The sequence below is a fragment of the Dendrobates tinctorius genome, unplaced genomic scaffold (assembly GCF_039654945.1).
Source record: "Dendrobates tinctorius isolate UK_male_01 unplaced genomic scaffold, ASM3965494v1 ptg000125l, whole genome shotgun sequence".
NCBI classification, from domain to species: Eukaryota; Metazoa; Chordata; class Amphibia; order Anura; family Dendrobatidae; genus Dendrobates; species Dendrobates tinctorius.
The window spans coordinates 66,322-92,924 of NW_027361793.1; the positions used below are offsets into that span (position 1 = coordinate 66,322).

Consider the following 26,603-nt stretch of genomic DNA (forward strand, 5'->3'; position numbering starts at 1 on the left):
CACATTGCCTGACCAGCAAACATAGATGAAGGGCGATGTTGGTCCAGACACAGGTGCACAATTAAATAAAGCTTGGGGCAGGGTGGGGCTGCCGTGTGTGTGCACAGCAGCCTAATCCATCACAATGAACACAGAAAAATTATGGCGGACATAACCAAGCGTGCACGGCAACAGTGGTGGTGAGCCACAAACCAACAACAAGAAAATAGGGGGGGAAGCCAGCACTGCTTAAGGTTAGGACGCATAAATTGCCTGGTAAGGGGCTACAAGACGTGCGTATGCTATTGAAAGCCATACCTCTTCTAAAAAATTTTCCATATATTTTTTTTTTTCCTAGCACAAAATGAATTGCAAGCTTTGTTTGTAAAACTGAGTGGGACAATAAGTTAAAGGGAACCTGCCATGAGGGGGGTAAAAAAAAAATCCTGTATATACTTGAGTATACGCCGACCCCCTGTAATTTTGCCACAAAAAAACTGGGAAAACTTATTGACTCGAGTTTAAGCCTAGGGTGGAAAATGCAGCAGCTACTGGTAAATTTCAAAAATAAAAAGATACCAATAAAAGTAAATTAATTGAGACATCAGTAGGTTAAATGTTTTTGAATATCCATATTGAATCAGGAGCCCCATATAATGCTCCATACAGTTCATGATGGCCCCATAAGATGCTCCATACAAAATACACCCCATATAATGCTGCACAAAGGTTAATAATGGCCCCATAAGATGCCCCATATGCTGCTCCATAAAGGTTATGGCCCCATAAGATGTTCCATAGATTATGCCCCATATGCTGCCCCATAAGATGCTGCTCCATAGGTTATACCCCATATAGGTTATGGCCCATATGCTGCTCCATAGATTATGCCCCATATGCTGCTCCATAGGTTATGCCGCATATGCTACTGCTGCGAATAAAAAAAAAAATTACATACTCACCTCTCGTCGCTGAGGGACAGGTGCCGGTGTCACCGCTGGCTCAGGACCCCGGCACCTGAGAGAACTACCTGTCCTCGCTCCACTCTGACTTCCGGGTCCCTCTGTCAGTGAGTGTTCAGGCAGAGGGTGCGGCACGCACTGTCATCGCGCCCTCTGACCTGAACTTCACAGACAGAGGACAGAGCAGTGCGCAGTGGTGGAAAGGGAACAGGTTAATATTGCATATACTTACCCCCTCCTAGAGCATCTCTGGCAGCTCTTCCTTCCTTCAGCAGTCACGTACTGCTCATTAAGGTCATGAATATGTGCATATTCATGACTTTAATGGGCGGTACCACGTGACTGCTGAAGGAAGGAAGAGCTGCCAGAGACACTCCAGGAGGGGGTTGCAGAGACGTGCCAGGAGGGGCAAGTATGACCTGACACCCCCGCTCCCCCCGCCGACCTCCTGGCGTATATAGCTCGAGTATAAGCCGGGGGGGGGGGGGGCACTTTCAGCCTTAAAAAATGGGCTGAAATTCTCGGCTTATACTCGAGTATATACAGTCCCTGCATAGTATTTAATCTGCAGGTATATACCATTTCAAAGATGCAGGTGCTTCTCACAAAGTTAGAATATCATCGAAAAGTTAACTTATTTAAGTTCTTCAATACAAAAAGTGAATCTCATATGTTATATAGAGTCATTACAAACAGAGTGAAATATTTCAAGTGCTTATTTCTGTTAATGTTGATGATTATGGCTTACAGCCAATGAAAACCCAAAAGTCATTATCTCAGTAATTAGAATACTTTATAACACCAGCTTGAAAAATGATTTTAAAATCCGAAATGTTGGCCTACTGAAATGTATGTTCAGTAAATGCACTCAATACTTGGTCGGGGCTCCTTTTGCATCAGTTACTGCATCAATAAGGCGTGGCATGGAGGCGATCAGTCTGTGGCACCTCTGAGGCGTTATTGAAACCCAGGTTGCTTTGATAGCCACCTTCAGCTCGTCCGCATTGTTGGGTCTGGTGTCTCATCTCCTCTTGACAATACCCCATAGATTCTCTATGGGGTTAAGGTCATGCACGTTTACTGGCCAATCAATCACAGTGATGCTCTTGTTTTTAAACCAGGAATTGGTATTTTTGGAAGTGTGGACAGGTGCCAAGTCCTGCTGGACAATGAAATTTCCATCTCCAATAAGCTTGTTGGTAGAGGGAAGCATGAAGTGCTCTAAAATTTCCTGGTAGACGACTGCATGGACTTTGGTCTTGATAAAACACAGTGGACCTACACCAGCAGATGACATGGCTCCCCAAACCATCACGGATTGTGGAAACTTCACACTAGACCTCAAGCAGCTTGGATTGTGTGCCTCCACTCTTCCTCCAGACTCTGGGACCTTGATATCCAAACGAAATGCAAAATTTACTTTAATCGGAAAACAACACCTTGGACCACCGAGCAACAGTCCAGTTCTTGTTCTCCTTGGCCCAGGTAAGATGCTTCTGGCGTTGTCTATTAGTCATGCGTGGCTTGACACAAGGAATGTGACAATTGTAGCCCATGACCTGGATATATCTGTGTGGGGAGAAAGGCTCTTGAAGCAATGACTCCAGCAGCATTCCACTCCTTGTGAATCTTCCCCAAATTTTTGAATGGCCTTTTCTTAACAATCCTTACGAGCATCGGTTATCCCGGTTGCTTGTGCACCTTTTTCTACCACACTTTTTCCTTCCACTCAACTTTCCATTAATATGCTTGGATACAGCACTCTGTGAACAGCCAGCTTCTTTAGCAATGACCTTTTGTGGCTTACCCTCCTTGTGGCGTGTGTCAATGACTGCCTTCTGGACATCTGTCAGGTTAGCAGTCTTCCCCATGATTGTGGAGCCTACTGGAACAACCTAGGGGACCTTTTTAAATGCTTGAAGCCTTTGCAGATGTATTTTGTTAATTATTCTAATTTACTGAGCTAATGACTTTTGGGTTTTCATTGGCTGTAAGCCATATAATCCTCAACATTAACAGAAATAAACACTTGAAATAGATCACTCTGTTTGTAATGACTCTATAAAATGAGATTCACTTTTTATATTGAAGAATTGAAATAAATTAACCTTTTGATGAACTAATTTTGTGAGAAGCACCTGCATGTGGCAGTATAAGCTGGTGTTTAGTCACAGAGAAAACAAGGTTACATTCTCCCTGCAGCTGCTAAGTTCCAGTCACCAGGATGGTGCTGAGTTAAGTCACTTCACTAAACAGTGAGCATTTGTAATCCAATTTTACTTATTTCTGAGAGAGGGCTCTGAAATACTTGGACATGATCAGGACTGGTATTTGTGTTCTGGATGTAAATAATGTTTCCATTCATTTTGCACAAAGTATATTATAAATGTGTATTCTTTTTTTATAAAGCAGATTAACTAGACAGCCTTTTGTGTAAAATACTGACTGCCTTTTGATGAGGACCTGTCGCTTGCTTCAAAACAATTGTTAAATCACTTATAAAAAAAAAAATAAATCCATGCACTCCCCTGATTCTATTGCTCTTTTCCATTTTTTCCGTTTTATGCTGCAGTATGTGAAATCTTAGCTTGCAAATCATCTGGGTATTTCTTTAGTTTTCCCTGGGGGCATGTACTTTCACTCCTTTTTAGACTTTGTCAATCACATATTGGCAGCAGCTGTGATGGACAACATCTGGGAGAGGTGAAAATGTACACCCCCAGAGAAGACTCTGAAATAAGGGCCCCGTTTCACATAGCGACGCACCAGCGATCCCGACAACGATGCGACCTGGTAAGGATCGCTAGTGCGTCGCTACATGATCGCTAGTAAGCTGCCAAACAGGCAGATCTCTTCAACGACGCAGCAATCCGACGGCGATCCGTATAACGACCTCGGCGGTCGTTGGTACCTTGTCACACAGCAACTTTTCTGATGACTCCCTCCTGCATCCCTGAGTTCTGCGTCGCTAACGAGGTCGCTCGTCGGCGTTACACACAGCGATGCTAGCTGGCCAGCGGGACGATGACTATGGAAAAAATGGCCCAGGACGTTCGAGCACGATCACCGATATCAAGCGGGGGGGTGCGGTCGCCGCTATGTGTCACATGTAGCGAGATTGCTGGTGAGACCGCTGTTGCTTCACAAAATTAATGACGCTTCAGCGATCTCGCTATGTGAGATGATGCCTTAACTCCCAGTTGTCTGCAAGAAGAGATTTCACATACTGTTCTCCAAAAAATTGTATTTAAAGAATAAAATAGTGGCGCATGCAACCTACTGGGAAACCGCTGCAAGAAAACAAGGGTCTAAACCAACAAGACCCGATAAAATGGTTGAACAGAATAAATTGTTTTGCTCTGATTTCCTAGTTTGAATAATTTGTGGATCTCCACATATACTGTAAAATATAAAATCATACAGTGCGATTTAACAGTATAAATTCCGTTACCTTATTATAATACGGTATGGTGAGGTCCTGCAGAATCACATAAATCCTCTCGCTTAAAAAACAAATAATTAAATAAACTGATTCAGGCATGAAACTTTATTCTAGTCAATGTGCAGTTCCGTTACCTTCTTCTCACGTCTGCAGTGAAGGTACTGTGGAATAGCTACTGTTCAGATTCTTGCGGTAAATTGCAGTAAGTTACAAAAAAGAGGAAAGAGAACCTGGTTCAAATAGAACGAATTACTGCGGACTGTTGTTCAATGTGTCGGTCGTGTTACAGCGCTGCCCCGGCCGGTGACGGCACTGGAGAGACGGGGTCCTGTGGTACTGGAGAGAGCGCGTGTACCGCCATCAGGACCTGTGGATTCTGTCTGTTCTGGGACAGAATCCACAGGTCCTGATGGCGGTACACGCGCTCTCTCCAGTACCACAGGACCCCGTCTCTCCAGTGCCGTCACCGGCCGGGGCAGCGCTGTAACACGACCGACACATTGAACAACAGTCCGCAGTAATTCGTTCTATTTGATCCAGGTTCTCTTTCCTCTTTTTTGGAATTTACTGCAAGAATCTGAACAGTAGCTATTCCACAGTACCTTCACTGCAGACGTGAGAAGAAGGTAACGGAACTGCACATTGACTAGAATAAAGTTTCATGACTGAATCAGTTCATACAATTATGTATTTGTTTTTTAAGCGAGAGGATGTATGTAATTCTGCAGGACCTCACCATACAGTATTATAATAAGGTAACAGAATTTAGACTGTTAAATCGCACTGTATGATTTTATATTTTACAGTATATGTGGAGATCCACAAATTATTCAAACTAGGAAATCAGCGCAAAACTATTTATTTATTCTGTTCTCCAAAAAACAACAACAAAATTGAATATCTCCACAGTGGAGTGATATAGTGCAAAACAGAGAAAGGCGGTAGAGTTTGAGTAGATTAGGGATTTTTACAAATTATTTAACATTTTTTTATCTTAAGTGGCTGTTTCTGTTTAAAATCTACCATTCATCTCTGGTTACATTTCAGCATAAGCTGCTGCGTGTGTTATGAAGACTAGCACCATTTCTGGCCATTATGACATCTGCCCTTTTCACAAGCGATAGATCAGTTTCTTATATTGTACTTTTCTGTTAATCTATGCAAATGTTAACAATCTTTCCCATTTAAATGTATATTTAAATGTGGCTGATTTGTTGCAGACCTTTTTGCCACTGAAAATGAATTCCATTTATGTGAATGGGATTGGTTCTGCAGTAAGCGCATTAACTGTTTTGCAAGCTCCATTCCGATGAATGAGCCAGTCATTGACATTCCTGCAACAAATCACATTGAACCATGAGTGAACTTTCCCTTGGTCGCTTTTCTGCTTCAGCTTTCAGGTCCGTATTTTACATCAGTGTATATACAAGGCAAAACCTGGAGAGGAACAAACAGAAGAGGTATATTAGAAAGATTTGCACCTCTTCCATATATTGGACCAAGTGCTCTAAAAACATTTAGCATAGCCTTGTGAATTTTACGTCAGTATAAAGCTAATGCCTTGTATAGTGCTACAGTTTTAATCCTTTAAGGTACAGTTGTGGCCAAAAGTATTGACACCCCTGCAATTCTGTCAGATAATTCTCAGTTTCTTCCTGAAAATGATTGCAAACACAAATTCTTTGGTATTATTATCTTCATTTAATTTGTCTTAAATGAAAAAACACAAAAAGAATTGTCCTAAAGCCAAATTGGATATAATTCCACACCAAACATAAAAAAGAGGGTGGACAAAAGTATTGGCACTGTTCGAAAAATCATGTGATGTTTCTCTAATTTGTGTAATTAACAGCACCTGTAACTTACCTGTGGCACCTAACAGGTGTTGGCAATAACTAAATCACACTTGCAGCCAGTTGACATGGATTAAAGTTGGCTCAACCTCTGTCCTGTGTCCTTGTGTGTACCACATTGAACATGGAGAAAAGAAAGACCAAAGAACTGTCTGAGGACTTGAGAAACCAAATTGTGAGGAAGCATGAGCAATCTCAAGGCTACAAGTCCCTCTCCAAAGACCTGAATGTTCCTGTGTCTGCCGTGCACAGTGTCATCAAGAAGTTTAAAGCCCATGGCACTGTGGCTAACCTCCCTAGATGTGGACGGAAAAGAAAAATTGACAAGAGATTTCAACGCAAGATTGTGCGGATGTTGGATAAAGAACCTCGACTAACATCCAAACAAGTTCAAGCTGCCCTGCAGTCCAAGGGTACAACAGTGTCAACCCGTACTATCCGTCGGCGTCTGAATGAAAAGGGACTCTATGGTAGGAGACCCAGGAAGACCCCACTTCTTACCCCGAGATATAAAAAAGCCAGGCTGGAGTTTGTCAAAACTTACCTGAAAAAGCCTAAAACGTTTTGGAAGAATGTTCTCTGGTCAGATGAGACAAAAGTAGAGCTTTTTGGGCAAAGGCATCAACATAGAGTTTACAGGAGAAAAAAAGAGGCATTCAAAGAAAAGAACACGGTCCCTACAGTCAAACATGGCGGAGGTTCCCTGATGTTTTGGGGTTGCTTTGCTGCCTCTGGCACTGGACTGTTTGACCGTGTGCATGGCATTATGAAGTCTGAAGACTACCAACAAATTTTGCAGCATAATATAGGGCCCAGTGTGAGAAAGCTGGGTCTCCCTCAGAGGTCATGGGTCTTCCAGCAGGACAATGCTCCAAAACACACTTCAAAAAGCACTAGAAAATGGTTTGAGATAAAGCACTGGAGACTTCTAAGGTGGCCAGCAATGAGTCCAGACCTGAATCCCATAGAACACCTGTGGAGAGATCTAAAAATGGCAGTTTGGAGAAGGCACCCTTCAAATATCAGGGACCTGGAGCAGTTTGCCAAAGAAGAATGGTCTAAAATTCCAGCAGAGCATTGTAAGAAACTCATTAATTGTTACCCGAAGCGGTTGGTCGCAGTTATTTTGGCTAAAGGTTGTGCAACCAAGTATTAGGCTGAGGGTGCCAATACTTTTGTCTGGCCCATTTTTGGAGTTTTGTGTGAAATGATCAATGTTTTGCTTCATTCTCTTTTGTGTTTTTTCATTTAAGACAAATTAAATGAAGATAATACCAAAGAATTTGTGTTTGCAATCATTTTCAGGAAGAAACTTAGTATTATCTGACAGAATTGCAGGGGTGTCAATACTTTTGGCCACAACTGTAAATTGCATACTACTCAGTGACTTTCCTGGGGCTCCAGCTAAAGCTTGAATAGTTAATGGAATCTGTCAGCAGGTTTTTGCAATCTCATCTGAGCAGTGTAATGTAGGAAACGATAGTTTGATACTAGTGATGTGTCACAACTGCTGCACCCAGGAATCTTATCAGTTTTTTTTTTTTTTATACAGTATGAAGCGGAGCTCAGAAAGCTGCCTTCTCCCACACCACAGCTGTCTGAGTACATTTTCTATTGACAGTGAGTGGTTTATCAGAGGATTAGGCGTGATTGGGCACCTAGTTCTGCAGTGATACTCTTTTCATAATAAAACACTCATTCTATTGAAACGGCACACAGCCTAATAAGTGAACATCAAATTAAATAATTGTCTCGGCCATTGTGTTGCCCTTAGGGGAAATGGGAAAAACCTGCTGACCGGATTACCATTAAAATGGTTCTTTAGCTGTGTGTATGTGTTAAGTAGCAATTTTCTAAATCACTTTATTTACAGAAAATGTATTCTTATCCCAATAAAAATGTCCTTAGAGGCCGGTCACTAGGTGTCTCCCCATTTGATGTCCTGGAGGTTGTCAGGTGACATCCCTCCTTAGTAACACAGGTGGAGAAACAGATCTCAGGAAGTGTGGATGGGGCTTAGTGTCTGCCCTCATCCAATGCTTATCCACAGTCTTTCTTGTCCTCTTCGATCTTTGCACAAAGTTTACTTCCTTTACTTCCCATACACCAACCAAAACTATATGTGCTGCAGTCTCCCTCTCAATATGCTGTCATCTTGATCTCTCCTTTCTCCCACCACTCTCAGCTTGAACTCTCTTCCTCTTTCTCAGTATCCTCTGGTTTGGCATCCCTAACTATCCCTTCTGTGATGCCGCTCATTCAAGAATACAAGAAGAGGTCTCTGTTTAGGGCTTGGGTCTTAATGGTCACTGCAGTATAGATAGAAGTGGCGACATGTATGGTCCTGGCAGATTTCTCCTACTAGGTAACCTCCCACTGAAAGTGACAGCAGGATTTGTAGGGCGGCAACAATTTATGGAGGAATGCTCTGCATGAAAATAACAGTGATGTGCTCCAAACCAGTCCACACGTCAAAGGCGCTCCAGAAGTTATATTTTTTAATTTTTTTTTCTCTTCAATTTTTAAAGGGTTCCCATCATTTCATCAGATTATGAACAGTAGAGCTACAATAATTTGTGTAGCCCTGGCCTTAGAGTGCTACTCTTTATAGGGTTATTCTCATGTTTGGAAGTTAGCCCCTATTACACAGATGATAACTTCCTGATCACTGGGGGTCTGAGAGATGGGACCCCCTCTGATCCAGAGTCAATGCATATGGAGCAGTGTTTGATAATGTGCATTGCTGCTCAATTCATTCTTATTGGAGTGCCAAAGACCAGTCAAACCATCTTAGAACGACCACTGATCCATTCACATGAGGCTATTCAGAGTCCCAGTTCTTAGGATTGAAGGGGGTCCCAGTAGTTTCACCCCCAAGGATTACTTCCTCTTAAAGGGGTATTCAAGTTTGGAAGTTATGTGGTTGCCAGTCGGAAGATATTGTATGTTCTATGCCATAGCACATATAATATATATTATTTTTTTTTAATGTGCTCTATCTTACAGTGTGCACATGGGCAATATATTTCTTGACGACTGCAGAAGGTGCTCAAGAGAAATTGTACAAGGAGATGACACAGGTCCTTGGAAAAGGACCTATAACACTGGAGAAGATGGAACAGCTCAGGTTGGTGATTATTTTTTAGGATGTTTTGCTGATTTCTTATTTTATTATATAGTTCAGTGTTTGTTTTTTTTTGTTTTTTTTTTATAGAATATTTGTTCCATGGCATAATAACATTGGTGACAAGAATATTTTTGAGATGTCTTAATAAAGCTAAACTAATGCTGCTGTTCCACCTCCTTGAAAAGGCAGCTTTACTAGAAAGGAGTATCTGGCTCATCTTTTAACAGGTGAAATTATAAGACGCCAACATACTCCCTATCAAGAATGTAACAATTGCTTGGAAACTAGCCAAAACTAAATTAGAAGGTAGTCATTGCCTAATTTCTTAGTAAAAGAACACCGATCATACCATTCTCTTATTTCTCAGGACAGTTAAGAAGGTATATTGGTGGTCATTAAGGGGTTAAACCACAGTGTAACAGATAACAACATTTGCACCAGTCCCTGTTAGTGCTTCAGAGTGTTCCCAAATACTGGTTCATGGGCAGTTACCAACTCTGCAGTATTTCTTCTAGAATACAATGTGCTTCATAGTGCAGATGTATAATATAATATTGGTTTTAGCTACTAGGTTCCTATATAAATTTGCATATCAGTGAATAGACTGTAAAATGATATTTAACGGGGAGAAATGCAAGAAAAACGAAAATTACATCTCCAGAACTGGAGGAATAGAACTAAGCAATAGCATGTGTTAAAAAGACTTGGGTATACTAGTAGATCACAGACTGTACATGAGTCAACAGTTGTGATGCAGCAGCAAAGAAGGTAAACACAATTCTAGGATGTATTAAGAGAAGCAGAGTCTAGATCACATGAAGTAATTATCCCCCTCTACTCCACCTTGGTCAGGCCTCATCTGGAATACTGTGTCCAGTTTTGGACACCACATTTTAAAAAAGACGTTGAAAAACTGCAGCAGGTTCAGAAAAGAATGACCAGGATGGTGGGCGGACTGCAAAGTATGTCCTACAAGGAACTGTTAAAGGGAACCTGTCAGTAGTTTTGGACATATAAGATGCTGTCACTGCCTTTCAGGGCTTATCTACAGCATTCTATAATGTTGTAGGTAAGCCCTGGATTCAACCAGCAAGATAAGAAAAATAAGTATTATACTCACCCGGGGGTCAGTCCGGTCGATGGGTGTCGCAGGTCCTGGTCTTGTGCTTCCCATCTTCTTGCGACGACGCCCTCCTGTTGCTTCACAGGCTCCCCTGCATTACGCTTCTGCGCAGGCGTACTTCTCTACCCTGTTGAGGACAGAGCAAAGTACTGCAGTGCGCAGGTACATGGCCTCTCTGACCTTTCCCGGCGTCTGCGCACTGCATTACTTTGTTCTGCCCTCAACAGGGCAGAGAAGTTCGCCTGCGCAGGAGCGCGATGCCTGGGAGCCATGAAGCAACAGGAGGACAGCCAGAAGATGGGAGGCGCTGGACCCGGACCTGCGACACCACTGGACCGGACTGCCCCCCAGGTGAGTATAATAAAACTTATTTTTCCAGGTCACCACATGACAGCATGCTGGAGGACGTCCTTCTTATCCACAGTGGGACAGGAAACCACAAGAGCTTAAAAGGACCCTCCCCCTACCACCCTACAGTGTTTTTTCCTGTCCCACTGCGGATAGGAATGGCGAAAGAAGATCCGACCGTTCCGGGCAGATGGTTAGGATCGGGGGGCCCAGCCTTTCCCTTCCTACCTCAAGAATTCTGCAGCTGACACCCGGCATAGGGTCCCTCAGCACACCCAGTGCAGCGCTGCTCCTGGGAGATGGGGTCGCTTCCTCCTGACCCCGGCCGCCGCCGCCGATGTCCCTGAGCCCGGGCCGCCTCTATGGAGTCCACTGGCCCCACAAGCGGGTCCCGGGAATAGATCACTGCAGGGCATCCCCCGCAGCCGGACGCGGCACATCGCTCCCGGCACAGAGGAGAGGAGCGCGGCCGCATCACTTCCGGTCGCGTCATCACAGGTGGGGCACGTCACTACCGGTCGCGTCATCACAGGGCGTCTCTTCCGGGTCGCGGCCGAACGGCGTCACGGGACGCGGCCTGTATAGGACCGGACCAGGATGGAGAGCGGCGTCTTCTCCAGCCGGAGCGGATCGGGCAATGCGGCGTTCAGCAGGACAGTGCGGTCAGCAGGAACAGCCCACAACAGTCTTCCCTACCCGAATATGGAGGATCAGGCGAAGACTGAGACGGGGCCAGAGAGCCAGGGTCACGTGAGTAACCGCAAAGAAGGTCACTGCAGGGCCCTAGAAAGGCAGATCCCCACAGAACACGTATTTTATATGTTCCAGGGGGAAACCTCCACCTCAGAGAGAAAGGAGCCCAGGAGGGAAGATAAGAAGTGTCCGATTTGCTCTAGGAAGCTAAAGGACACGTGGCAGAAAGCCCTCTCTGATGCATGTACAAGACGCATAGTGGGGGAAGAACAAGCTACACTCATGTCTAACATGAGAGCGATTATAAGGGAAGAGGTGCAGGCTTCGGTGTCAGGCCTTGTCGTTCCCCAGACCCCACAGGTGAACCCCCAGGTATCCAGAAAGAGGCAGAGGGAGTCGGACACCTCTTCTGAAGAGATCCTGTCCGAATCAGAGGTGGAAGAGATCAGAGAGCACCCAGAAAAGGGAAAGAGATATCTCTTTTCGTCCGGGGATACGGACGAGCTATTGGGAGCAGTACGGCAGACAATGCAGATCGAGGAGCCCCCGGCAACTCTCTCAGTACAGGGCGACATGTTTGGGGGCCTGCGCTCCCAGACCTCGATAGTCTTCCCAGTAAACACCCATATACTGGCGATGATATTAGACGAATGGGAGGAAGCGGAGAAAAAACTGACTGTTCCCAGAGACTTCAGACTTCGCCTGCCGTTTGACCCAGAGGAGGTCAAAGTCTGAGAGGAGATCCCCAAGATAGACATCCCAGTAGCGAAAGTATCAAAAAAGACGGAGATTCCTTTCGAGGACTCCTCAAACTTAAAGGAACCCTTGGATCGGAAGGCGGACGGCTCTTAAAAAGGGCCTGGGAGAGTTCAGCAGCAGTCATAATAATAATAATAATCTTTATTTTTATATAGCGTTAACATATTCCGCAGCGCTTTACAGTTTTGCACACATTATCATCACTGTCCCCGATGAGGCTCACAATCTAAATTCCCTATCAGTATGTCTTTTTAGAGTGTGGGAGGAAACCGGAGTACCCGGAGGAAACCCACGCAAACACGGGGAGAACATACAAACTCCTTGCAGATGTTGTCCTTGGTGGGATTCGAACCCAGGACCCCAGCTAACCACTGAGCCACTGTGCTGCCCATAAGAACTAATATAGCTGCAACATCAGTAGCACGCTCCATGCATCTATGGATAGATGATTTTGAGGAGCACCTGTCAGATAGAACTCAGAGAGAAACCATCCTAAATTCCCTGCCCTTACTAAAGTTAGCTACAGGGTTTTTAGCTGACGCCTCAGCGGAGTCCGTCAGATTTACGGCCAGAAGTCAGTCCCTGTCCAACGCAGCCAGAAGGGCCATCTGGCTTAAGAGTTGGTCGGGTGACATGCAGTCAAAGAATAAGCTGTGCTCAATTCCCTTCTCGGGAAGAAGAGTCTTTAGGCCCGTTCTTGATGATATTTTAGAGAAAGCTTCAGACGAGAAGAAGGGGTTCCCTGAAGCGAAGCGGAAAAGGTATCAGCCCTTTCGTAGACCCCGTTACAACCAGAAAACGGACTACAGAGGGAAGGGGAAATCGGGTCGATGGAGCTACCCCAAGGGGGGTGAGAGCAGAAGTAGAAATAGGGATACCATCTTCTCCGGCTCAGGGTCAAGCTCTCGAAGGAATTGACGCCACCAGAGTAGGGGGGCGATTGCTCAGGTTCCTGAGGGGATGGCAGCAGGTTACCACCAGCCCCTGGGTGCTACAGGTCATCTCAGGGATACAGGATAGAGTTCGACTCCGTCCCCCCGAACAGATTTCTAGTAACAAGCTCTCGACTCAGTTCAGCTTCCCCTATGTGGTTGGATATCCAGGACCTCCTGGAGACGTCTGCAATCGTTCCAGTACCCGCCCGAGAAGAGGGGAGAGGACACTACTCGAGCTCCTTCTCGATTAAATAAACCATCTGGGGAATCCAGAACGATAATAAATCTCAAACCCCTAAACAGGTGGGTAACATACAAACGGTTCAAGATGGAATCGATAAGATCAACGATTCCTCTTCTGGGAAAGGCGGTGGTAATGTGCACTCTAGATTTAAAGAGTGTGTATTACCACGTCCCCATCTACCCAGACCATCAAAAATATCTCAGATTTGCGGTCGAAAGGAATGGCAGGATATACCACTATCAGTTTCGCTGCCTCCCCTTTGGTCTAGCGTCAGCCCCAAGAGTCTTCACAAAATTAATGGTGGAGGTAGTGGCCTACCTAAGAGGTTGAAACATCACGGTAGTCCCTTACCCAGAAGACTTCTTAAGGCCCCGTCTCACTAAGCGATCTCGGTAGCGAGATCGCTGCTGAGTCACAGCTTTTGTGACGTAACAGCGATCTCACCAGCGAGATCGCTGTGTCTGACAGCGATCAGCGAGCGGCCCCCCTGCCGGTATCGCTGATCGTTGCAAGAAATCTCTGGACATTTCTTTGGTCGCTGGTCTCCCGCTGGCCAGCACGCATCGCTGCGTGACAGGCGGGAGACCAGCGATCAGGTGTAAAAAATAATAAAAAAAATAAAAAATATAGTTATTCTCACCTTCCGACGTCGCGTTCAGCCATCCTGCCTCTCTCCACGCTCCGGTCCCAGTGATCCTTTGCACGAATGACCGCAAGACTTTGTTATCCCTCGAGACCGTGACATCTCGCGGTCATTCGTGCAAAGGATCACTGGGACCGGAGCGTGGAGAGAGGCAGGATGGCTGAACGGGACATCGGAAGGTGAGAATAATATATTTTTTTATTTTGATTCGACTTTTTACAGGGATGGCCAGCGATGCCGGGCGCTCGGCATCGCTGTGCTGATCGCTGGTGAAGATGTCTGTGTGACAGCTCACCAGCGATCACATAGCGACTTACTAGCGATCCTGACACCTTGATATCGGTGTCGGGATCGCTGGTAAGTCGCTTAGTGTGACGGGGCCTTTATTCGTAGCAGATTCAGTAGCCCAGCTCAGAGTCGACTGTCAGTCTTCAGTCTCCACACTGCAGAAGCTGGGTTGGATCATAAATTGGTCAAAATCAGATCTGATACCCAAGCCCAGAATAAAATTTTTGGGTGTCATGCTAGACTCAGAAAGAAGAATGTCTTATCTACCAGAGGGAAAACAAGCCAGCATGCTGAAGAGGATTCGTCAGTTCTTAAAGAACTGGGTATCAATCAGGGACGCGATGAGGATCCTGGGCCTGATGACCTCTTGCACTCCCTGCATCAGGTGGAGCCAATTCCACTCTCGAGATTTACAACGGGCAGTCCTAGCGTCCTGGGACAGGAGGCAGAACTCGCTAGACAAAAAAATTTAGTTATCTTCCCAAGTCAGGAAGTCTCTGCTTTGGTGGACCATTCCGAGAAATTTGCAAGCTGGTGTTTCGTGGATCCAGTCCCCAGAAGTCGTAGTGACAACGGACGTGAGTCAACAAGGTTGGGGCAGTCACGTCAAAGGAAGACACTACCAGGGACAATGGAGTCCGGAGGACAGCAACGAGTCCTCCAACTTCAGAGAGCTGCATGCGGTCTGGAAGGTACTACTCGCCGCCCAGTCCTTGGTAAGGAACAGACACGTCAAGGTACTGTCAGACAATACCACAACAGTAGCCTTTCTCCGTCACCAGGGCGGACCAAGACATCCAGCGCTACAACGCCTAGCAGAACAAATCTTCAGATGGGCAGAGAGAGAGGTCCTCTCAATCTCAGCAGTACATCTGGAGGGTACCAGAAACCAGGTCGCGGACTTCCTCAGCAGGCGAAGGATAGCCGCAACGGAATGGGAACTCAACGACGAAGTGTTCAACAGCCTATGCGACCGGTGGGGAAAACCGGAGATAAACCTATTTGCTGTCAAACAACGCAAAGGTCAAGACCTTCTACGCTCTGAACCCTCTGGGAAATCCGTCAGGAATCGACGCTCTGTCACAATCTTGGAGCAGAGGCCTGTTATATGCCTTCCCGCCTCTCGCTCTCAATTCGCGAACTCTCAGGCAAATTTATGAAGACAGAGCCAGAGTCATACTAGTGGTGCCCTTCTGGCCAAGAAGAAGTTGATTCCCCCTGCTCAGGAAGATATCACAGGAGGAGCCCATTCTCCTTCCAAGAAGGGAAGACCTCCTCCACCAAGGTCCAGTCTTGCACCAGTGGCCAGAAGCACTCCAGTTATCAGCCTGGATCCTGAGCGGCAGGTCCTAAGAGCAAGGGGTCTATCGGACGAAGTTATATCTACCCTACAAGCAAGTAGAAAACCAGTGACCGCAGCAATATATAACAAAATCTGGAAATTATTCTGCAGTTTTTGTGGAGAGGTGACAGTCGAGACTGACCAACCTGACATCCCAAAGATCCTTGACTTCTTACAGGCAGGGTTCAGAAAGGGCCTTAGACCCAGCACTCTGAGAGTACAGATTGCGGCCTTAAATGTGTTCTACGATACAACCCTATCATCGCACCCTTGGATAGCCCTTTTCTCCAGGGCTGAGCAGAGGCTTAAAACCTTAATAAGGAAGACCGTCCCTCCTTGGGACCTTAACCTAGTCCTGAATGCACTATGTAGACACCCATACCAGCTAGGGGCAGAGATGGAGATCGGTAATCTCTCACTCAAAACGGCTTTCCTGGTAGCAATTACGTCAGCAAAGAGACTAGGAGAACTTCAGGCCCTATCTATCCAAGATCCCTACTTACAGGTGTTTGACGACCGGTTAGTCCTAAGACTCGACCCGGCCTTTCTCCCCAAGGTGATCTCAGACACGAATATGAATCAGGAGGTAGTGCTCCCTTCATTCTGTCAGTTTCCCAAAAATAAGAAGGAAGGTGCTTATCATAACCTGGATGTCAGGGAGACAGTACTCAGGTACCTGGATGCAACCAGGCCTTGGAGACAGGATAATAATCTTTGTCCAATACAGAGGTCCGAATAAAGGGAAGAAGGCATCAAAATCCACAATAGCAAGGTGGATTAGATCCATAATTAGCCTAGTCTATAGGGCACAGGGTCAGAGTCCCCCAGGGAGCCTTAGAGCCCACTCAACTAGAGCCATGGCCGCGTCATGAGCGGAGAAGGGAGGAGCCTCAGCAGAACAGATCTGCAAAGCGGCATCTTGGGCCAGTCTCAGTACCTTCTCTAAGCACTATAAATTAGACGTGGCTGCCACGCAGTTGGAATTTGGGAGAAAAGTGCTACACGCAGTAGTCGCACCCTAGGACCAATATCCTTTGGTACTACTCCAGCGTGCTGTCATGTGGTTACCTGGAAAATGGTAATTAGACGTACCGGTAATTGTGTTTCCAGGAATCCATCCTGACAGCACTTTAGTTCCCTCCCTATGATATTTTCCATACAACTGTGATGTAACATGTGTATGAGGAATGTTGGTTTAAATAAAAAGTCTATTTTTTGCATCCATCCAGATGTGTTACTTTGAGAAATCACTGAAGGGTGGTAGGGTGAGGGTCCTTTTAAGCTCTCGTGGTTTCCTGTCCCACTGTGGATAAGAAGGACGTCCTCCAGTGTGCTGTCAGGATAGATTCCTGGAAACACAATCACCGGTACGTCTAATTACTGTTTTCTTGTCTTGCAGGTTGGAATGGGGGCTTATCTACAGCATTATAGAATGTTAAAAACAAAAACAAATTTTTGTTTTTGGTTTTCTCTGTGTAAAGGTCATGTGTTTATATGCATTTACATTTTGCATACACAATAATTTACTTTTTCAGCTCAGACCTAGCTTAGCATTACAGAATGTTGTAGATAAGCCCTGAAAGGCGGTGGCCGTATCTTATATCGGCAAAACTGCCGACAGGTTCCCTTTATAGGATCTGGGAATGTTTAGCTTGCAAAAAAGAAGGCTAAGGGGAGACTTAATAGCGGTCTACACTGTGCCATCCCTTCAGGTATTTGTAGAGGGATTATCCTTATTTTCATTTTCACGTGGAAATGTGAAGCTATGGAATGAAACTGAAAGTAAGAAGATACAGATTAGATATTAGAAAAACTTTTGTCAGTGAGGGTGATCAATAAGTGAAATAGACTGCCACAAGAGGTGGTGAGTTCTCATTCAATGGAAGTCTTCAAAGGCTGGACAGACATTTGTCTGAGATGGTTTAGTGAATCCTGCATTGAGCAGGGGGTTGGACACGCTGACTCTGGAGATGACTTCCAGCGCTAACATTCTATGATTCTAAGACTACACTCACAGCAGTCTCTGCAAGTTTTACCTTGGTGAAAAAGTAAAACCTGTTTTAGAAAACATATTAGAATAGCCTAGACCAGACACTGTTCTAATCCTTTCCATATTATGATCTTTACAATGAATCTCTTCTACTACAGCTATTGCCGGCAGATATTGTGTGAAACGGTGAGAACAGCCAGTCTCACCCCAATCTCTGCCCGTCTACAAGAACTTGAAGGGAGAATTGACCAACATGTCATTCCTAAAGAGGTAAGGGGCTATGATCATTAACAGATATGAACATACCAATTGTTTTTTTTATCAGTGCAATGGATATTTCAAGCACAGCCGTTGTTTAATTTTTATTTCATAAATCAATAATACACATGAAAATAAGATGGATATATTCCTCTCATTTTCATGTGTATTATTGATTTAGGAAATTAAAATGCTGATTACGCTATAATGGAGTCTGTTACACCTTGAACACAAATTAAAAAAAGTATAGTCATATATGGGACTTGGCCCCCAATAAAAGGCTTACCTGTAGTGTATTAAACCTTGTCTTCGGTGCCCCTAAACAGACAGTGTGTACACGCACCTAGGAAGATTTTGTTCAGGCAGTGATTACTCTAGGAAACAGTCAATCAGGTTACAGGGGTCAAATGATGCCCTGAGATCTGGAGTCCATGCCAGGGGTGCACTGAACACCACCCTAATTTGTATATTAGCAAACTGCATCTTCTAGACACTAAAGATAAGTATTAATATACTAATGGTATGTTGTATAGAGGCCAAGCCCCCATGTATGTGTACCTGTGTTTGACTGGTGACAAAACTCCCTTTAAAAAGAAGTTTTTAACCTATACTTATTATTGTTATTATTATTATTTGGTTATTCATGAAAATGCATGCATCTCCAATGGGAACAATAGATTTGTAATGTTGAAATACAACAAAACCTATTCTTCCCTCTGATATTTACCAAAGGGGTAAGTTGGAAGACGCAATATTCTTATGGTTAAAGGGAACCTGTCAACATCCCCAATCCACCCAAACCGCCCCATGTGTTTTTAGTCCTTTATACCCTAACTAACAAGTCCATTTTTATTATCTTAATGATTTTTAGGCATCTGCAGAAATTGGTGTTTTTGTTTTTTTTTTTTTTAAATTGCTATGGTAATATGCTAATTAGTGGGTGACTAGTATTGAAGTATTGGGGGGTGGGTTCCCCAGACTAATCGCTCCACTAATTATAATGTCTCTGCGGGCATTAGTGACCTCCCCACCGGCTGTCTGTAAATCTCTGCCTCCCTGACAGTGCCAGTAAGCTGGGTATACGCTGCCCGGCTTCATCTGTGCACTACGCATGCCCAGGGAGGGAAGTGACACAGGACGCAGTGAGATTTGCAGAGCTTGCATCACCGGTGTCTTCCGGGTCATACACCGGCCAGCGTACACCCAGCTTACTGCACATGCTCAGGGAGGCAGAGACTTGCAAACTGTCAGCAGTGATTCTGTGTTTGAAAATTCTGGCACTCACACACAGGAACAAGAAAACCTAATTAGTGGGACCATTAGTCTGGGGAAAACATCCCCCATCACTAGTCACCCACTAATCTGCACATCGCCACCACTGTTATCAATGGGGACTTGCAGAAATCCATAAACCACTAAAGGGCTTTTTTTTTCGGAAGGGTATAAAAGGATCAATTAATAGTGTATTTTTAATGGGCCAGGAGAAGTCGCCAGGTTCCCCTTAACAAGCTTCGGTTGACATTTATCTGATAATATGCCCAGATTTAAGCCTTGCACACTGTAACATGGAAGCTTGGTTGGAAAATGATTTTGTTCTGTAAAATAAACATGCGCTGTAACCTCATAAATATTTCTTACTGCTTGGCAATATTCATGGCATTCCTGATTAACAATTTAAGCCAAATTAATTGTTCTATCCAGTGCCTAAGCTGTAACTAATTTGTTTCCAGACTCTTGTGTTATATGCGCTTGGTGTGGTTCTCCAGGATAGCACGGCCTGGCCGTCGGCCTACAGGTAGGAGTGATGTCTGTAATGTACACAGTCTTTATCTGGAGCATTGATATTTCTACATGTATTCCGTGCTGTATATAATATACCGGACACTGGCGTTCAGAAGTATTCGTCTAGTTGGTTTCGTAGTTGTAGACATTGGTGCTTGTTCTGTGCAGCGTATAGTTTTGTTTTTCCTATAATATATCTCTGCCGCATTATGGAACATCTGCAAAATGTTCTGTTTATTCTCAGATTCAATCCTGAACGGTTTGATGGAGAAACAGCTAAGCAGAACTTAACATTATTAGGCTTTTCTGGAAGTCAAGAGTGCCCTGAACTTAGGTAAGGTGGCAAAATGCTTCTTGGTTAGTGATCTGAAAATATAGTGTTTTTTTACATATGTTAGAACAAGCAAAGATTCATACCTACAGGTAGAGAATATCACAAATCTACTGCTTTTCAGTTCGTGCAAAATGGAATTACTATTAAATGAACAGAAAACCCAAGACTGAAGGATCAGGGTAAACCGAAATGTACATTGTGGACAGATGTCTCCTGTCATTGGGCCCTTTGGTTTTAGCCATATCATGGGTTCAGTGGCGTGCAGGTGGAGAAAGATACGTAAAGCAGAGAATGTGGCTTCACAAATGGTGAAAACTGGGCAAAGGGAAGAGCAATCTGCCCATTTTTACTTTTTTTTTTTTTTCTTAAGCACTCATTTGATAATGGTAAGCCTAAAGTGGTGAACAACTTTTATTTAGGCCACAACAATTCTCCAGACAGATGTCATGGTGACAGCTAGAGATGACCGGATTTGACAAGATTCAAATTCGACAGGCCCACCAGATTTTACCTGGAAATTTGAATTTGCAAAGAATTGACTTTCTGCTATGAATGTGCCTTGACACGAGACCCTCCTAGCATAATAGAAGGTTGTGTAAAAGAAAAAACTATTTCCTTCACAGCTCACCTCCACTGCTCCGTGTTCTCAATATGGGCCTCTGTACATCTTCCTACCACTACCATACTTTGTATCCCCAGTCTTCTTCATGCTAGGCTGGGACTTCTGACCACGACTAGGCCCAACAGCCATTGGCCTAGTGGCTGGAAGTTCCTGCCTAGACTGCACATGCAAGTTGTAAATCCCTGACTGCACTGAGATGTCTTGGATCTGACTGCAGATGGGAGCTTCGTCAGGGCCTAAAAGGCTTGGGGTTTCAGCATGTAGAGGCGGTAAGAAGAGACAGCAAAGACTGTATGCGGGAGAGCGTGCAGTGGATGTGAGCGGTAATGTAAGTATTTGCCTTTTGCTTTTTCCTCTGTTTTAGCAAAATGGCAGCCTCCATCCTGCTGAATTCTCCTCAACTCTTGTTCTCCCTAGTATGACAAAGAACTGAATTAATTGTCTTTGTTACTAAAATGCCCCAAAATGTAAGTTACATATTCAAAAAAATCCAAAGTATATATCTTGTCCCATTAAAAAGTGAAAAAAACAAGGAATTCTCACCATATACTGCAGGCACACTTGTATAATGCATTTTATACCAAATTAATGCATATCCATCCAGAATGATTTTCTCTGACCCACCAACGGTAATCCTTTGCTCAGTTTATCCCATACTGTGTTGTTAATATCTACACTGAAAGCGCCACTCCAGTGTGACAGATATGGATATAATATAGCAGCACTGGAATGATGCCCCTCGTCTCATACTCAGCAGATGCCATCTCCATTTTTATCAACACCACTATGGTTGTCTCCTGCAGCATGTGACCTTCCAGATCACTCCAGTGTTTGTTGGGCGATCCTGAAATCACAACTCTATGTAAGTGCGAGCCAGAACGAGCCTCTCATAGACTTGCATTGAGAGTTTTTTGACCATTAGCTTTAGACCTTAATAATACCCCTCCAGTATTTTTGTTATTATTTGTATGTCGCCGCCAATATGGAGCTTTAAATCAAAAACTGTGTGCACCCAACTGCTTTAGTATTAAATTGAGCATATCAAGACCATATTTAGGAAAGCTATAGTATCATTGATTGTGGTAAATTGCATTGGTTATATGAACTAGGGGCCATAGCAAATTACATCATTTGTCCATTTTCTCTATATAGTGACTGCAAATCTAAAATGGCATTTCTATTTTGTAACCTAAAACATGTAATAGTTCATAGCACCTTAATGTTTTGTCCTTTAAAAGGTTAACTGGATTATGACATTAGAAAGTTTTTGTTTTTTTTTCTTTTTCTTTCTTGGATACAGCATAACTTGTCCATAGGCTACAGCTTATAGTTCCATCGCTTCCCAGTAGGGTCACATTTCTGTTTTTAGGGATTTTCGTTCTGCTTCCTCTAATTTTGTAAAGTTCTGTGGAACATGTTGGCAGCATATAAAGAAGGTATAATCATGTAGCCATGGAGGCAGACATTTCTCTGGACTTCCTGATGGCATACGTATTAATGCACAATGGTGTACATTTCCATGGTCTCTAGTAGCTCTTAAGGAGGTGCTGCAATAGATAGTGGTCATCTGCACCATAAACGGTGTTAAGAGGACATTTATAATTCTGTATACACATTGTTCAGTAAAAAAAATGATTTCTTAAAATAAGTCTGCACAAGTTGGCACATTTTTTAGATGCAGCCGAGCTAGTAAATACTCTGTAGACCCAAGGCAAAGCTTAGGTATTTTTATATTTGTTATACGAGTTTACGTTCAGCTGTACCACAAGAGTAACCGGCTTTATCCGTAGTAATATATTCGTTCTGCAGTGAAGTGCCCATCGCTTGGTGGATGGATGACTCCCTGCAGGCTCCTTGATACATGGTCTGCAGTGGTTTTCATCAGATATAATGCACAGGCCTGTAGGACGCTTCCATCTTCTCATTTTATAGCTTTGTGCTCTTGTAAAGTTAGATGAGTGTTGCAGACCGATCAGGGCTTATCTGTACAGTACTACAAATAACGGGAAGTAAATGCCAAATATTTAAAAAAAATTATTTAAAAAGATAATTAACGGAGGTACATTGCAAAATATACTACACACTGCAGGTTAGTATCTATCCTGTTAAATAGAGTCCAAATATCAGTCACTTTCCTATCTTAAATAAGTCAAAGTACACAAAGTACAGGTATAAAGCATGTATATTCTGATGTTCAAAAAGGACCAAACAACAAGTATATCTCCCCTATTAGTCAGCGCCTTTAAAGGTGACTTGTTCTAGTTAATATAAATAGTTCTGCATAAGTGCTTAGTGCATGAAACATAGAAGCACAGCCAGTGTTTGGGGCAGGCAGACCAGGCAGCCGCCTAGGGCCCTCTCTCTTCCAGGGACCCCCAACCAGACGCTATGGGGCCCCTGAGTAAGAGGGGCCCTGCATCGCACCGCCCCTCTACCCCCGCATCGGTCATTCAGCTTATCGGCATCATAGGTGCCGATACTGTTTTGACGCTCCCTCTCCCATCACTCTGCCTCTGACTCAGCAGTACATGCTGGCAGTGGAGCTGATGAGAAACTCTGTAGAATCCAGAGCAGAGGGGGAACGAGGAGGAAAGGTAAGTAGTGTGTGTGTGAGCTGAAGCGTCATGAGGGATCGCAGAGGAGGGTGGGCTCCTGTAGCAGCGTTCTGATCCATACCCCCATTCCCCTGGGGCCAGAGGTGGTGCAGCCTCCGTTGCAAATAGAGCATCGTCGGGCGTTTCCGGGCGTGTGGCAGCACCGGATCCTAGATGTGGGCGGATGCCGAAAATCCAGCCCCTGGCTTCGGCCGTGACTTGGCCCCCCCCTGCAGCGTGTCACTTCTGGCGGACCACCCCCCGTGACTCAGCCGGATGTGAAAAATTTAGCCCCCGGCTTCGGACCGACTCTAGGCCGCAGGTAGCCGAGGCGCTCACTTTGAAATCGAGAGCAGCGCTCTGCAAGTCCAGGACGGTGAGGGGACACAGGACTGGGGTAGGTGCTACCCCCCCAATTGTCTATAGGCCTGGTTCTTTTTGCCAGAGGCTTCTCTAGGTGAAAACGGGGCGTGCATACTCCGCTCCTGCGGTCGGCAGTGCGATTCCCTGGCAGATACAGCATGTCCAGAAAGGCCAAGATGCACATGTTCCTATACGCTACATGCATCTCCTGTCGGTTCGCTTTTCCGCAGGCGCAGAGCAAGCGATTATGCAAAGCCTGCGATTCCGAACGTGCCCAGGAGCCCTCCCCTGCGACCGAGCCCAGTGTACCAAGTCCCCTGGAATGGGCCTATATCTCTGTCGCAGTCTATGGCGTCACTTTTTAGAGCAATCGAGTCCCTTCGGGCCCCAGATAGAGGCAGGGACAGTGGCTCGCCTGTCTTAGAGGGGTCCTCCACCTCACAGGAGCCGCCAGCCTGCTAGGGCCGCTTTCACTCCAGGCAGACGCTGGGGAAACTAACCCACAGAGCGTCTCCCGGTCCATCCGGTGCATCGACATCCATAAGCTCTGCCTCTTGCTCCCCTTCACCAGTAGTCGATAACGAGCAAAGCTAAGATTATGACTCGAACGAGCCGCTTGATTTAGGTACTCCAGGGTACCAGGAAACAGTTGACAGCCTCATTGAGGCCGTCAACCAGACTCTTTGGATTGAAGATGATTCCACCTTGTCCTCAGGTCACAAGGTGTCATTTAAGCGAGTAAAGCGGCCTCATAGAGTATTTAGCGCTCACCCCGAGTTTGAGGACATAGTGCAACAACATAGGAAACGGCCAGACAAGCGTTTCTCAGGCCAGGAGGCGCTCGAGGCGAGGTACCCGTTCGCCCCTGATCTCTTTAAAAAATGGGCAGAATCCCCAACGGTAGATCCACCCGTGTCACGCTTGGCCTCTTAAACCCTGTTATCCATACCCAGTGGTTCCTCTATCAAGGATCCCACTGACGTCTCATAGAGAGCTTGGCTCGTTCAGTGTTTGAGGCATCAGGTTCAGCACTCTCGCCCTCGTTCGCGGTAACTTGGGTAGCCAAGGCCATGATTTTTTGGTCAGAGTCATTGAACAGAGCTTTGCAGGGTATGGACCTACCAGCAGAGGTATCAAAGATCGCAAATCAGATCACTTTGGCCAGAGACTACTTAATCAATGCATCTTTGGATGCGGCCAACTGCACGACACTCGCTGCCGCAAATGCGATCTCCATTAGGAGGGCTCTATGGTTGAGGATGCGGGCAGACTCAACCTCCATGAAATCCTTGACTTCCTTGCCTTATCAGAGCGGCCGCCTATTCGGAGAGAAGTTAGATCAGCTCAGCTCTGATTCCACAGGGGGAAAGAGCAGTTTTCTCCCTCAGCAAAGGGTCAAACAGCCATTTCGTCACCAACCTCAGACACTGTTTCGGCCCTTTCGCAACCCCGGGTGGACTGCAGCGACCAATCCCACTGCTTCAGGTCGTCCCAGCCAGGACAGGGATCGGCAGGTCTCGTATAGAACTAACCCTTTAGGGAGAATGCATACCCACCAGCCCAGATCGAAGGGACCTAGGTCCCAGAGATCTTCAGCCAGATGACTCGAGGCAATTTCATGGCGACACCAGCAAGTTAGGCGGTCGCCTACTTTGGTTTCGCCACGCTTGGCTCACCGTCACATATGACACATGGGTAAGAGAGCTGGTGTCCTCGGGGTACAAGGTAGAATTTGTCAAGTACCCCCCAAGACTGTTTTGTCTTTCCCATTCTCCCAAAGTAGTTGCCCGGGCAAGGACTTTACTCAAGGCCATCGAGTTGCTCCAGCACAACGGAGTCATTGTTCCCGTACCGGAGAACAAAAAATTTCAGGGGTTCTACTCCAACCTGTTCACGGTCCCCAAAAAAGACAAAGCTGTCGGGTCCATTCTGGACCTGAAGCTCCTGGACAGATTTATCAGGATCAGACATTTCCGGATGGAGTCTCTCCGTTCAGTCATATCTGCCATGGGGCGGGGAGAATATTTGGCCTCTATCGACATCCAATATGCCTACCTTCACATCCCCATTTTCCCTCCGCATCAAAGATTTCTGCACTTCGCCATCAACGGCCTACATTTCCAGTTCGCAGCGCTGCCCATCGGGCTAACCACTGCCCCCAGAGTGTTCACAAAGGTCATGGCGGTCATCATGGCCATTCTGCAGTCCCGGGGCATAGTCGTCTTACCTTACTTAGACAACTTCTTGGTCAAGGGTCCTTCATTTCGGGCATGCGAGGAGTGTCAACATCACGCTAGATACTCTCTCCCGCTTAGGGTGGTTGGTCAACCTGAAGAAGTCATCCCCTGTACCTGCTCAGAGGATTTCCTTTTTAGGGATGATCTTCGACACTTCCCAAGGGTTGGTAATTCTCCCTCAGGACAAGGCCTTAGTTCTCCGACAGGGAGTCCGGATACTTTGCCAACCAGTCCCTCATACCATCCGTTTCTGCATGAGGATCCTAAGGAGAATGGTGGCAGCAATGAAAACAGTTCCGTAAGCCCAGCTCTGTCTTCGCCCCCTGCACCACGCCCTCTTGTCAGCCTGGGACAAGAACCCATTCTCGATCGCCGGCGCCAGTTGTCCGCGCAGGTTAGACAGGCACTCAGGTGGTGGACACCCAGTTCCTCCCTTCTCCAGGGCAAACCTTTTCTCCAAACCATTGGCTGGTGGTCACAACCGACGCCAGCCTCCTCGGCTGGGGAGCAGTTTTTCGTTATCATATGACCCAGGGACGGTGGTCGCCGCAGGAGGCGCGCCTCCCGATCAACTTGTTAGAAATACGAGCGATCCGGCTAGCTCTGCAACATTTTCATCTCCTTCTAGCAGGCCGCCCCATCCGGATTCAATCAGACAACACCACGGCTGTGGCTTACATAAATC

At 45.5% G+C, this 26,603-nt stretch overlaps 1 protein-coding gene across 2 annotated transcripts in view; it reads left to right on the plus strand.

Annotated features, from left to right (window-relative positions):
• The window catches only part of CYP20A1 (cytochrome P450 family 20 subfamily A member 1), a 95,492-nt gene that overhangs the window by 54,026 nt on the left and 14,863 nt on the right, over window positions 1-26,603 (plus strand). For both annotated transcript variants that reach the window (XM_073541828.1, XM_073541829.1), the window contains 4 exons: window positions 9,243-9,363; window positions 17,887-17,998; window positions 19,717-19,781; window positions 20,013-20,102. In XM_073541828.1, the coding sequence (XP_073397929.1) occupies window positions 9,243-9,363; window positions 17,887-17,998; window positions 19,717-19,781; window positions 20,013-20,102 (388 nt within the window). The remainder of the gene's footprint in view (window positions 1-9,242; window positions 9,364-17,886; window positions 17,999-19,716; window positions 19,782-20,012; window positions 20,103-26,603) is intronic.